Source organism: Chaetodon auriga, chromosome 5 (genome assembly GCF_051107435.1).
Source record: "Chaetodon auriga isolate fChaAug3 chromosome 5, fChaAug3.hap1, whole genome shotgun sequence".
NCBI lineage: Eukaryota > Metazoa > Chordata > Actinopteri > Chaetodontiformes > Chaetodontidae > Chaetodon > Chaetodon auriga.
Window position 1 is genome coordinate 16796880 of NC_135078.1, and position 13287 is coordinate 16810166.

Below are 13287 nucleotides of genomic sequence, written 5' to 3' on the forward strand. Positions count from 1 at the left end.
TTCCTGGATGTTACTACAATGTGCAAAAGCACGACTGGTAGTAGCAACAGTCCACACATACTCTTCTTCTTCTTCTTCTTCTTCTTCTTCTTCTTCTTCTTCTTCTTCTTCTTCTTCTTCTTTGTTGGTGGTTTTGTTTTTGGTTCACATCCTCTAAGTCTTCTACTCTCCATGACGTTTCTTACAGTCATGCATAATGTAGCGTGTACCACCAACATCTGACAAAACTATGCCTCAAGTAGCCCACTATCTTCACTCTAAACTCTGACATTTCAAAAGTTCGCTTCAGACTTCCTTGACAGATACATGGAAACACAACTATTTTTCTATGACTGGCTTTACATTTCGGTTGAAATCATCTAAAATCACTTGCACATGGTTGGCTGGTCCACCACTTTCATCCACATTGAAACATCTCAACAACTATTCAATAGACTGCCATGAAACTTTGTTCATGGTCCCCAGAGGATGAATCCATATGACTTTGCTGATCCCGTGACTTTTCCTCCAGCTCCTCCAAACTTTTCACATGTCCTGTGAAATATTCATGGTTCCCAGATGATGTATCTTAATGATATTGGTGATCCCTTGACTTTTCTTCTAGCACCCCCAGGATGTTTGGGGGTTTGAGTGAAATATCTGTCGGATGGATTGTCTTGGAATTTAGTTCATGCCCCTCAGGATGAATTCTATCCAGTGACATCATCAAGTCCAAATTTTAATTTGTCCATATATGGTTTATGGCCAAATACCTGCCAATTTAATGACATTCTCATCAGCCTCAGCTGGTGGACATGTCAACAGCGACTTTGTGTTTAGCATTTTGCTCAAAGCTACCTTCGGATAAGCTCTTTATATATACAGAGAGTGTGTGTTCTCCCCCACGGAGTCCGTCATGCTGCATCATGCTGCAGGGTCATACATACATGCTTGGAAAGGTAGGAGTGAAGCGAGGGTTATTCAGTTGGTTAAGATCTGCAACCTCACCACTAGATGTCACTAAATCACACGCACTGGACCTTTAACACTGCATCCAAATCCAGTAAAGACCACAACAAATCCTCCAGATTTAATTTGTGACAAAAGAAAAAGAAAAAAAAACATATGTCGGAGATTTTCAAGCCTGCATCTATGTCAAGCTGGATCAGACGGGGGGACAAACTAAATCCTGTGATTTGACGGCTGTATATAGGATCAGGTATTTTGTGTTGCATGCTCAAACAAAAACCAAACCAAACAACTGCTTTCATTTGTCAGTTTTGACTGTTACTACATCGCAAACTTTCCCAGATTCAAATAAACATCTAAGAAGTCAGTCTGTCATTAGGTACCAGAAAAATTCCCCTGCGGTACAGTTTGACATTTTTCCCCCCAGTAATTGCGTTGCGTGGTTTGCACGATCAGTCGAATTGCACAACATGCGACAGGTTTGTGAGCCACACCTGAACACATGCTGAATGAGAAATGTTGTTTTTATTGCTGAGCTGCAGCTTCTGCGGTGTTAAATCAACACTGCGTCTTGTCGTCTGATCTGTATCTTTGCCAACATGGATTCTCTTATGTCAGTTAAGCCTTAATCAATACCTGCAATCTTTTCCTCCACACGCATTTGAGGATTATGTTGCCAAATATTGGGTTTCCTTTGCCCCAACGTTATTGTTTTTTAGCTCTTCCATCTACAGACGCAGGTGCTTCAACTCCTCTGATTGTTCCCATGATCATTCCTCAGAGTTATTTTTCAGATCAGCATTACGGAGCTTTGCACTCGTTACAGTTCATACTGAGGTTTGTTAAGGCCAACATTTGACCTGAATTAAGTTTCCGTTTTACTGTAATTGTTTAACAGTGTCCTACCACCCTATCTTTCATGCTAGGCGTGGCATTCGCTGAGTTTTCATTCTGCATCTATCAATCAAATAAGAGTGGTTATTAAACCTGTCGAAGCCTGTCTGAGCAAACATACCTGTCTCACACACTCATCCATCAGCAGCAGTTGGAACAAAGAGTCAGATTCAAAATGAAAGTAACTTTTGTTTTTTATGGAGACTTTTAAATCCCCGTGGGTTAATTAATTTGTCACGGAAAGTTGGAGCCCATGTTCACACACTCCAAATGTGGATGGGTGGTGTTCAGTGTCAGTATTTAAAAAGCAGGGACACATTTCCTCCCATCATTTGCTCTGCCATCATGGATCTTAAAGCCGCCTTTGTGATTGTCTGTCTGTTTGCTTTGGCCATCACCTCTACTGAAGGTAACTGTCGTGTCGTGACAAATTTTCATGCTGAAACCAAGAAAACACTTGGACTGAATCAGCTTTTGTACGTCTACGTTCAGAGATTTTTAGATTTCTGGGCGAAGTACGAGCTGATGCAAACATAGATAAAAATGTAAAGTGCTGAGCTGCATGTTTCTGTTTCTTATCACACTAATCTATGAAAACAAGCATGTGCATGAGGATGTAAATAATTTTGCAGTTGTTACAGCTGTTTATTGATTTCATCCAGCTGTTTTTTTAGTTTTACAACCTAAAATTGGCAGTGTGCTGTCATCTTGCAGTCACCACCGCACAATGCAAAATCTTGCGTCCTGTTCAGTTTTATGGTCTCCAGCATTTATGTTCAACTTTTTTCCATTTTATCTCTTATTATATTTGCAAATAGCCAAACCAAAATGCCAAAGAGTACATTGTGCTTTTTAGAAATCTAAATGGTACTCATGTTTCTTTTTGGAAAATTATGTAGACTGCATTTAAGATTTCATTTTCTTTGTCCATTGTGCCATATTATGTTATTATACCTTGTTTTATTTCCAACATTTTTGTAATGTGTCTTCATCCCTCATTGCAGCTGGCATTCCAAAATGCTGCGTCACAACAAAAAAGGACATCCCTGTACGAGTGCTGCTGAAGGTTCAAAGATGGGAAGTGCAGCGAAGCAGCGGCGCCTGTGACATCCCAGCACTGCGGTAAGTGAAGATCAACAATGAACAAAGTCATCACAGTGATTTTATCGTTATCAAAGGCTTCGTTTTTGTCGCATCTTCTGTTTACTGTCTAAACTTTGAACAGCTCAGCCACAGGGACGAGTGCAGCACATGACGTTGAATGCTTTAATTCTAACTTATGGTTACATATAAACAGTACATTTGTTTAAAACGGAAACATTTTCTTTCCCTTTGGCTCCACAGACTGTACGTACGGGACATGAGGAAGCCCATATGTGCTCCTCTCAGGGTGAAGACACCCCTGATAAGGCTCCACATGAAGCTGAAGCAGAACAGGCAGAAAGCCACTTACTGAGCTGTGGAATGAAACCTTTCACAAACATTGTGTGTCATGTTTTCTATAGTTGGTGTTTCAGAGCTTGTGCCATACAGAAGCCCTTATGATTGATTGTTTTTATTGATCATGCAAAATGTCGAGATCTACTCATGAAAAACAGCCACTCACCACTACTTTATATAGCGGTGGAAAGTAATTAAGTACATTAAGTACTGTACTTAGTTACAATTTGCAGGTGCTTGTACTTTACTTGAGTATTTCTAATTTATATTGCTATATACTGTTACCCCCGCAACACGTCAGGGTGAAGTACTGCACTTTTATACTTTTATACTCACAAACATATGATCAGTTCTAAAAATCTGATGCATTGTTATACATTAAACTACCTTACAGTATATGATGCAGTTAAAATCAACTACACCTCAGCTGTCTGCAACATTTAAGTATTACTTACATATTAATGCCGTGATAACAATGATCCACTGGTAAAATGGTATATCACTGACAGGGGCTATTCTGCATTATGAGTACTTGTACATTTAATACCTTAAGCCTATTTTGTTGCTAATAGTTCTGTACTTCTACTTGATTAAATTTCGAACACAGGAGTTTAATTACGATGGAATATTTTTAGTGTGTGATACTATTACTCCAGTAAATGATGTGAAGATTTTTTCTCCACCGCTGCAGTTATCCAGAAATTGTGAAAAAACAAAAAATAAAATCTCTGTAAAATGTGACTTCTGTGTCATTTTGTCTTTTAGATTATTTTAATGTGTGGCTCCAGCAGTGGTGAGAACTGTTTAGCAATAGTCAAACTATTAAGAGAGTTACTGAATAATATAGATAAGAATATCAGAGTTATAAGGATACGTGTCAAAATATTGTAGACATCAAGGACTTGCTGAAGTGATTTCTGGCTTCACAGCAGAGCACTCAAAGAAAACAAATGGAATTCAATGGAAACAAAACAACTGAATCTTTCAATGTAACTCCAGACCTTTCAAGGAATGGCAGTAAAATGGACTTGTTCAATCTTGTCCTTTGATGATGAAAACTCTGACCCCTCTCCCTCCTGTCATGACTCATCCCACAGACAAGCTGCTGCATACAGCAAAGGCTGTAAAATCTTTTGGAAAGTTTCGCTTCGCTGATTTATTCGGGTTCATTCCAAACTGAGTGAACCAAAAGAAGCCAATTACATTTACTGCCGTTACTGATAGCTTTTTGTATTGGGCTTTCCTTTTAAATTTGGTCATTTTCTGTTTTATGTTTTTATTCAAGTACTGAAAGCAATATTATAGAACAATTGATATTTTTGTGATTCATCATCCCTTCAGTTTTTAGTGCAGTTCTCTAATACCACCGTGCCCATGCAGTAACATCCTTTACACAATCATGTGTTCACAAAGTGGTGAACCTCGCTCCATCCTTGCTTGTGGTCGACTGAGCCTTTCCAGGATGCCCCTTTCATACCCAATCATGATACTATCACCTGTTACCAATCAACCTGTTTTCAAATGAGAATATGTCAAAAGGGGTTAACAAATGATCACATTCTGTTTTACTAAATATGGACAGCTGTACATGTACATTCAGTGTGATCACATTACATATGATCAAAAACTAGCAAGTCAACAACTTTACCAGCACAGCTAAAGCAAGTCCAACAGCACAAGACATAATTTAGGAAGCCAGCTGATATTACTTACAGCTCTAACAAACGCAACGCAAAAAGGCCGGCCCGACATCTGTCTTGCAGCCTTTCATTTCACAAAGCTTTCACCAAAGACTAAAATCCAGTCCAAGATTTACTCATCTGGTCTCTCGCTCTGTCTTTTTCTCCTCTTAACGTCCTCCATCAACATCCTCTTTGTTCTGTTTGCCTCTGCCATGATGTCCGCAGAAGCTGAGGAGCCCGGTTTCATTGCCACTACTTGCCTGGTGCTCCAGGCTGTCAGTCCAGTCCAAGTAGAGACAGCTAACTAAATATTTCATCATCTTTCCACTGTACAACAATGTTTTGATATAGTTTGAGTTTTGACCTTTCACCCTTTTAATGGTGTAAAGATCATATCCAACACCAGGGCAAGATTTTGCCCATACCCAAATTTCTGGATCATTATTTTTCGTTACTTTCGTTACATTATTAAACTACAATATAATGTGAATGGAACCTATTTTCTCATCATAAATTCAACTTTCTTTTGATCGTGCCTTTAGGAAAACTGATGTTCATGTGCTGTGCAGCTGTGAAGACCAACACTGAAATCATCCACGACTGAGAGAAAAGTGAGTAGCCATGAAACGCAGATTCGGCAGCATGTAACCTTCAATGCTGAAAAGTGAGAAATTAAGGCCACACACTTCGTGCACAAACACGGGCAAAAGAAACTTAAAAAAAAAAAAAAAAAGCCTCAGGCAGCATCTGATATAGCTGCAGTCTTCCAGGTTTCATTCACAAACAATTAGTCAGTTGTAAATCCCTGCTGTGAGTCCTGCTATTACCACTATTATATATTACACCCATTTTTTGATGACATCAAAGAATCTCAAGGTAAACAGTGATTCATCAGTTCACTACTCCAGTCGCCTACAATGAGCTATATTAATGGTAAAGGCCCAAGTCATCAGGCTGTTATGACCAGGAAACAGCAGAAAACTACCTTAAGCAAGTTATGGTAATCTGACCTTTGAGTCACAGTCACAGTACTTTCTCATATGTAGCTGCTCCAGTCAGAGCAGGTTTCTCCAGTGCTGACAGTCAAACAGCCTTTAATACAAAGAGATTTCACCATCATACACATTTATGAAAGAGATCCAACCTTTTACCTCATCAGCACAAGTTTAAAATCCTTCTCAGAGACCTATTAAACAGTCAACAAGTCAATCAGACTCCGGGACATCAGCAACAGACAGGATTTTTATAAAACAAACATGATGGTGTAAGACGGAGCCACAATAAAAGTTACCGTAACACACACACAGACGAGAACATGTCACGGCTGCACGATTTTGAACTCCTGCCGACGGCTTAAGCTTTTATCGTAATTCTCCGGGGTTTATCAGCACTTTAACTGTCAGCCACAAAAGTTTGGCTGTTGCTCAACTTGCCTCAGAGGGCAATACGTTGGAAAGTTGATCAAAGAGGGATTACTGTTGTTGGAAAATAAACTATGAAATTATTATTTACAACTTTAATATAAATTAAAAATTTGCAGCCGTATCAGTGTGACAATACAACAGATCAGACTTTGTTGCACAAACAATCAAAACTGCTGAAGGTAAAGCTGAAGCAGATGTTGTTTTAAGCTGCTGCTGCTGCATCAGTTTAAGATGTTTTCTTTTACACTGTGAGGACATCACAAGTCTGGTGGAGTAGCGCCCTCTAGTGGAACACTGATCTGACTCAGCTTCATCAGCCAAGTGAGTGCAACAATTTGACTCTAGTTTTAAGTTGCTCTCAGTGTGCTGACACATATTTCCAAGAACAATTTACAGGGAGATAGAAATAGCCAAAGCCAAACAAAGGTAAAGTAAAAATAATGTACACACAAGTCGGTGAAAAATGCAGCAAATAGAGCAAAAGCAAACAGAGACAAAGGGAAAAACTGACAACTGCAGTGATTTTCATTTACATTTTATCCCATTTAACTCCCGTCCTGCAGATTTTTCAGGTTTACCAAAGTAGGTGTGTTATAGATATTTATAGACAGAGAGCACACTGAAAAGCAAATGTTTGTCTGGTAACTGGCACAGCTATCAGGCCGCTCCACATGCCCCTGCAAAGTGGCACCACATTCAGCAAAAAGTACTTCCTCCTTACAGAGTTTCACTCAGGAAACTGGCTCCAAACATGAAACACAGTCCTGCTCGCTTGGTTCATCTTATCATCACTGTCAATTACAGCACATGACTATAAATACCCCCATAAAAGATGAATGATGATCAGTACAGTGGCTGCCATAGATGAGATGTTTGACAGTCAGCATGTTTGACTCTCAAAGTTTGCAGTCATAATATGATATCAAGTATCTCCCCTTTCTAATGACTGTGGGTGATGTACAATGATGCAAAGTGTTTTCTTGACACCATATTTGTCTCAGTAATCATAGTAACATCTCAGTGTATCTCCTTTCCTGACAAATCTATTGTCAACAGCATATTGAAAAATCTGGTCTGACCAGAAAACCACATTCAAATGAGCAGATTTATGGCTGCAGCATGTTCTAGCTGAGAGCTTTACAGAAAGTGCTTTGGCTACATGCCTATTGAAGCATGATTGCTATTTTCAGTCTAACAATGTGTAACTTGGCAAAACTACCAAACAGGTGCACAGCGTCATTAAATGATTAAAATGTCTACGTAAGCGCCGGCTTTAATACATAAACATACAGTAATGTGTCAGAATACAGTTAGTGGTTTGGTTTCTGTCTTTAATGTTTCTTCCTATGTTTATCTTTCTGATAATGATGATGATGATGATGATGATGATGATATACATTTAGGCAACGTAGTTTCAATGTTTTGGGAGGTGATTCTTCTCACCATATTAACTTGAGAACAAAATGTGACAGAAACATGAATCACAGGTCCCTCTTGTAAATAGTTTATAGCTAAACTATAGCTAATAAATAGCCTTCATACTCCAAATTGTACAGTATATATATATATTTTTTAAATGATTTTGATAAAATATTAGTTAATTATTTTAAAATTATTTTATATTAATATATTTATTAAAGCAGGTTTGGCAACTGAAAGAGACAAGCTTTCACTGTGAGGTCTAGAACAGTGACTTTTTTTGGGGGGGGGGGGGGGGGCATAAATGAAATTTGGCACTTGACAGGAAACAGCTTGTTATGGTGATAGTTATTCGTATACAGGAAGTTACATTAGGACAACCGGCGGAAGTGGTTCTTCTTCGCGGCTCCCTGTAGATATGTAGTGAAAGAGGATAAGTGAGAAATCAGCGCCTGATATGGTGGGTGTGTGGCTGAAAGTGGACTCACATTTGAAGTAGTGACTGAAACTTCAGCGGAATCGTTCGAAACTGTATGTTTGAATCGTTTGTGCGCTAACGTGGCTAACGCTAACTCACTAAATCCGAGTCGGTCTTTTATTGTCGGCAGTAAACTAAACCCACCCGCGTGTCTCTGTTTGTGTTAGACAGCGTGGTACCTGTGTGGACCATCGGAGGACAGTCACTGAATGTAAACCTCGTGAATTTTGTTTTGCAGTAGCTGAGTATAGTGACACTGGTTAGCTCTGACGCTAGCTAACTTCTGACTAACTTCTAGCTAAGAGTCTGTCATTCAAGCGTGTTGATAATGTCGCTGTGATTTTGAAATGCTGTCCCTCCTTAAAGCACGTGGTGGATGGGATGAGATAACAAGCCATAAAAGAGTCAGATGTAATTGTAGTACCACTTAACTGCAGTCAGGAAATGTGAAACAGAGCATCAAAACAAACACTTCTTAAAGAGTAAGGAAAATGTCAGTCAGTTATAATCTATGATTCTGTGTTTTATTGTTCACTACACATTATTAATAAGAGCTCCACAGTGAGGACTGAGATTCTTCTGCACGTGTATTTGATGTTATTTCATCCATCATTACTGAGGTAAATGTCACAGTTAATCATGATATTGATTTCAAAAGTCTTTGTGCTTGTGCTCATTGATGCTTTGTGTTTTCCAGCTGGCAGTCAGAGTCCTGGTGATCTGCAAAGGCTGAAGCTGAAAAGGCCTCTCTGATGGGAGTCAGACTGCTTAAGAAATTTCTAAATTATATGAATGCAGACTGGGGTATAAAGTCATCATGTGACCTGGTGACCCTGATTGTCATTTGGCCCGAAAGCTTGCAAATGTGCCATATTATGACGTGATGAGATTATTTTGCTAAAAGCAAATAAGTAGACTGTTCTGTCCACATACTTTGTGTACTTCTGGTAAGGCCCATGTGTTTGGATGTAGATGTTCAACTGTCAAATAAGAGTTGAACATTCATGCTGTGTATGGTGAACGTTTGTACTGTAGGATCTGGATCTTAACAGTAAAACTGAGTCATCAGCCATTTAAAATTGTCCCAGTAACACAGTGTGTGGTCTTGCGCGGTCAGTGAAACACTGCAGATTGTCGTGTGTGTTGATCTACTGCAGACTAACATTAAAACCCAAGTTATACAAACTTTCCATCTGCTGCAATTACATGAGTAAAAAGTCAGGAATCTGATTTTCCTGCTTTCGCAGTTGATGTCACATGACTTCCTGTATACGAATGGCTTGTGTGTGGATGCGCGCCTCCCAGTCTGCAGCCAGGTGGACCCTGCAATAAACCAGGAACTACCCCGCCTGAGAGGAACACTTCTTAAAAGTCCATCAGGTGTCTTCAAACTGCCTGGAGATGTCCGCCAAAGCCGGTCCAGAACCTGTTGAACATCCCGCACTGCACAAGCTGCTCTCTGCTGTGTTTTACGCCGGCAGCTCGTTTCTCATCACGGTGGTGAATAAAACCGTGTTGACGAGCTTCAGGTATGTGGCGCTGTGTCGCGCTGTCATGGAGTCGTTTGTAAGGTGTCAACGGAAAATGATCACACACACACGAGAAGATTATAACTACACTGAAGGAGTCATTGTCCCCCTGAAGCGTGTTTGTCTGCTGTTCATGTGTTGGTTTTGCAGGTTTCCTTCATACATGTGTGTGGGGATTGGCCAGGTCAGTTGTCCGCTGCGGGTTTTTTTTTTTTCTCCTCTGTTTGTTCGACAGACACTCAGTTCATCATCTCTTTGGTCCTTTCAGATGATCACCACCCTTCTTGTCCTCTATGCCGCCAAAACGAGCAAAGCAATCCAGTTTCAAGATTTTGACAGAAGTATCCTTTTAAAAGTAAGCTGCTCACAGTCTCCAAAAAAGATCTTTTCTCTTTGTTTCATTGTATTCTGTTTTCCAAAATACTGCACGCCTTTATTGTCTCGCCAGATTTTCCCTCTTCCTTTGCTGTATGTTGGAAACCATATTACAGGACTGGCAAGCACCAAAAAACTCAGGTTTAACCAGTTTGGCTTTATGTTATCTAACTTGGCAGATTTGAAGTCTCACAGATTTAATAAATGTGTCTTTCCTCTCATCTTTTCCAGTTTACCCATGTTTACAGTGTTACGGAAATTCACCATATTGATGACAATGATCTTGGAAGTATATATACTAAAGTAAGACATTTCTCTAATTTCGCTGTTGCTGTTAGAGCTTTGAAGCTTTTCATGGATTACAGTTAACATAATGACAGGATTTATAATCTGCCTCTAATCAGTAGACCTGAGCAGGATAAGGTCTTTGGGTTGTTAATCTGAAAGTTTCTGTGCTCCTTTTTACAGAAAAACCTTTCCTAAACGCCTCGTGTACAGTGTTGTGACCATAGTCCTTGGTGCCATGGTTGCTGCAAGGTATGTATTTTGTAAGTTAATTAATTTAATTGGATTTTTTTTGTCATACATTAGATTGCCAAAGAATTGAACCACGTGCAGGCCACACTCCTGATTTCCCTCCAACTGTCCCTCTCTAGTTCTGACTTGGCCTTCGATGTGGAGGGATATACTTTCATCCTGCTCAATGATGCCTTCACTGCCGCCAGTAGTGTGTACACCAAGAAGAAACTTGGCATTGAGGTAACATTCCCTGCACATTCTGTATAAACAGAAAGGATTTGTACTGGTAGTTTCAGAGCAGCGCTTTGCTCTTTGTTACATCTCCACACATGATCTGTGTGTGTTTGATTTTGGTCACATTTTATCTAATATTTTCCCCTTTTTTTATTAAGGGCCTTGGAAAGTATGGTGTCTTATTTTACAATGCCCTCCTAATTATCATCCCCACTCTGTTGGCAAGTGCAATTACTGGAGATTTACACAAGGTACATCCAGTAACAGTGTATGCTTTCTTTCTCTGTGTTTGTGCCCAAAACTGTACGCTCGCGCTGCCTGACCACCCCGTGTGTTTTCATCCACAGGCAGTCACCTTTGAAGACTGGGTTAAAGCCACATTTATTTTTTGTTTCTTCATGTCCTGCTTCATGGGGTACGTCACTAGAATTCAGTTCAAACTGTTCAGTTACACCTTCGTGGCAACTCCTAAATCATTCTTCCACTACTGCCTCAGCCTACTCAGGTTTTAAGACCCCATTCTGTGTTTTCAGGTTTGTGCTGATGTACTCCATAGTCCTGTGCAGCTATTATAACTCAGCACTTACTACCACAGTAGTGGGAGCAATAAAGGTAAGAACACACTGATGGGGATAATATTTTTAGACTAGTTGTCACACACAGGAAATATCTCCACCAAGGTTTCCAAAGCATCCAAATGTATTATTATAAAGCTGCAGTGGGCGGTTTGAACATACACAGTGTAAAACCCTCCGCCTGTGTCTCTGCTGCCTTGCATCACTCCACTAAGCTCCTCACACCAAACCTACAAATTCAAACGACAGCAGAAGGACTCTGTTAGCCAGTGAAGCCGCATGCCTCTAAGGGCCCACTCTTCATGGCACAAACCTCGCCAAGATGCCGGTCCCTCTCACCGCGTCTCGTCTCCTCAAAGACACCACCGCAGTGCTTTGTGGCCTCCAGGGCAGAGCGCCCCGGGCTTCAGAGACAGCTGTGATGAGAGGATGGTCCAGACATCCTTTTTGACTGTCTCAGCAACACTCTCCTTTGGCTGTGAGCGGAACATGGAAAATGAAACTGGACATGCTCAACTTTGTGCCAGCAACAGCTACACAAAAACACACAAACCTTTGTCCCCCTTCAAAAGTTATTCCCCTCTGTTTGTCACCATGCCTCTTTGCCACTTGTTGATGTGAGTGCCATGGCATTGAACATAATGAATCCGAAGCTCCATGTGGAGCTGGAACATGTTCACACACGTGTTAACTCACAAACACTGTTGTAGGCAAAGGAGGTATTGGAAATGTATCACATGTTGCAAAATCTTCCGCACTGTTTTCATCACTGAATCAGGCTTTCACCATCTGAAGGAACATGCAAGTGTCCTTTCACGTGCTAGATTTTAAAGCCTGAAAGCAGAACCTGGTCTAGTTTTCTCTCAGAGAACTTCAGTTACAATATGCTGAAAAGTTATTATGGGGTTTTTGCTCAGTGACAAAAAAAAAAACCTCTCTACCCCAAATTTAACTATGAAAAATCCTAAAAGATCTAAGCTGCATGTGGATCAGTCATAAAACTGCCTTCCTGTTGGAGGTAATGTGTTGTTTATCTGTTCAGTTTCTACTGAGATCATCACTAACTTCTGTTCGAACTCTCTGAAGAATGTTGCAGTAGCCTACATTGGTATCTTTGTGGGTGGAGACTATCTGTTCTCATGGACCAACTTCCTCGGCCTCAGCATTTGGTAAGAATTTCTTTTCTCCTTTCTAGTTTTTTTTTTTTTTTTTTTTTTTTTTTTTTTATGTTTGCTTAGCAAAATATTTCATGCAGTGTCATTTTGAACGGTACCTGATGACAACTGGCAAACGGCAGAGGACTGTGATGAAATATTTCTTGTTCTGTAAGCATTGGGATATCAATTTCCAATCCAGAGCAAAACAAGTATGTCAACCTTCTGAACATTCCTAATGGATTAGTTAATCTGTTATCAGGACTGAAAGTCAAATATGCCAGGCATCTTTGTGCTAAAGCGTGTTGCCTAACAGCTGAGCGATAGCAAACATTACTTTCCATGACCTCATTGCTTTTATTTTTTTCCTTTGCAGTATGTCAGGTGGACTAGCGTACTCCTATCTCACCTTTCACACCAAACCATCTAGAAGTAACACAGAAGAAGTACAAGAGCTGAAGATTCACATCACAGAAGATTCAACAGGAAGTACTAAATAACTATTTTAGCTTTCACCACTTGGTGGCATTGTTGTGCTCCATATTGGAGCATAAATTAGCCTCTACACTTAAAATTTTTATATTAATTTAAAATAAAAGGGTTGAATTCCCTGGAT

General features: G+C 40.0%; 2 protein-coding genes across 5 annotated transcripts; both read left to right on the forward strand.

The window, feature by feature from the left end:
• Window positions 1-1979: 1979 nt before the first annotated feature.
• Window positions 1980-3642, forward strand: ccl27a (chemokine (C-C motif) ligand 27a). The gene is made up of 3 exons (XM_076731361.1): window positions 1980-2251; window positions 2847-2964; window positions 3187-3642. The coding sequence occupies exons 1-3, from the start codon at window positions 2113-2115 to the stop codon at window positions 3296-3298; spliced, it is 369 nt and encodes a 122-aa protein (XP_076587476.1). The 5' UTR covers window positions 1980-2112; the 3' UTR covers window positions 3299-3642.
• A 4659-nt stretch (window positions 3643-8301) lies between these two features.
• slc35d2 (solute carrier family 35 member D2) lies at window positions 8302-13277 on the forward strand. Of its 4 annotated transcripts, XM_076731735.1 has the most exons (13): window positions 8302-8905; window positions 8983-9814; window positions 9965-9998; window positions 10083-10169; window positions 10263-10330; window positions 10421-10492; window positions 10658-10726; window positions 10846-10948; window positions 11101-11193; window positions 11290-11357; window positions 11476-11554; window positions 12604-12686; window positions 13048-13277. In XM_076731735.1, the coding sequence occupies exons 2-13, from the start codon at window positions 9687-9689 to the stop codon at window positions 13169-13171; spliced, it is 1008 nt and encodes a 335-aa protein (XP_076587850.1). In that variant the 5' UTR covers window positions 8302-8905; window positions 8983-9686; the 3' UTR covers window positions 13172-13277. The 4 variants fall into 4 exon arrangements, with proteins under 4 accessions (XP_076587850.1, XP_076587848.1, XP_076587849.1 ...); XM_076731733.1 differs by having other exon boundaries at window positions 8983-9998; XM_076731734.1 differs by having other exon boundaries at window positions 9965-10169.
• Window positions 13278-13287: the final 10 nt, after the last annotated feature.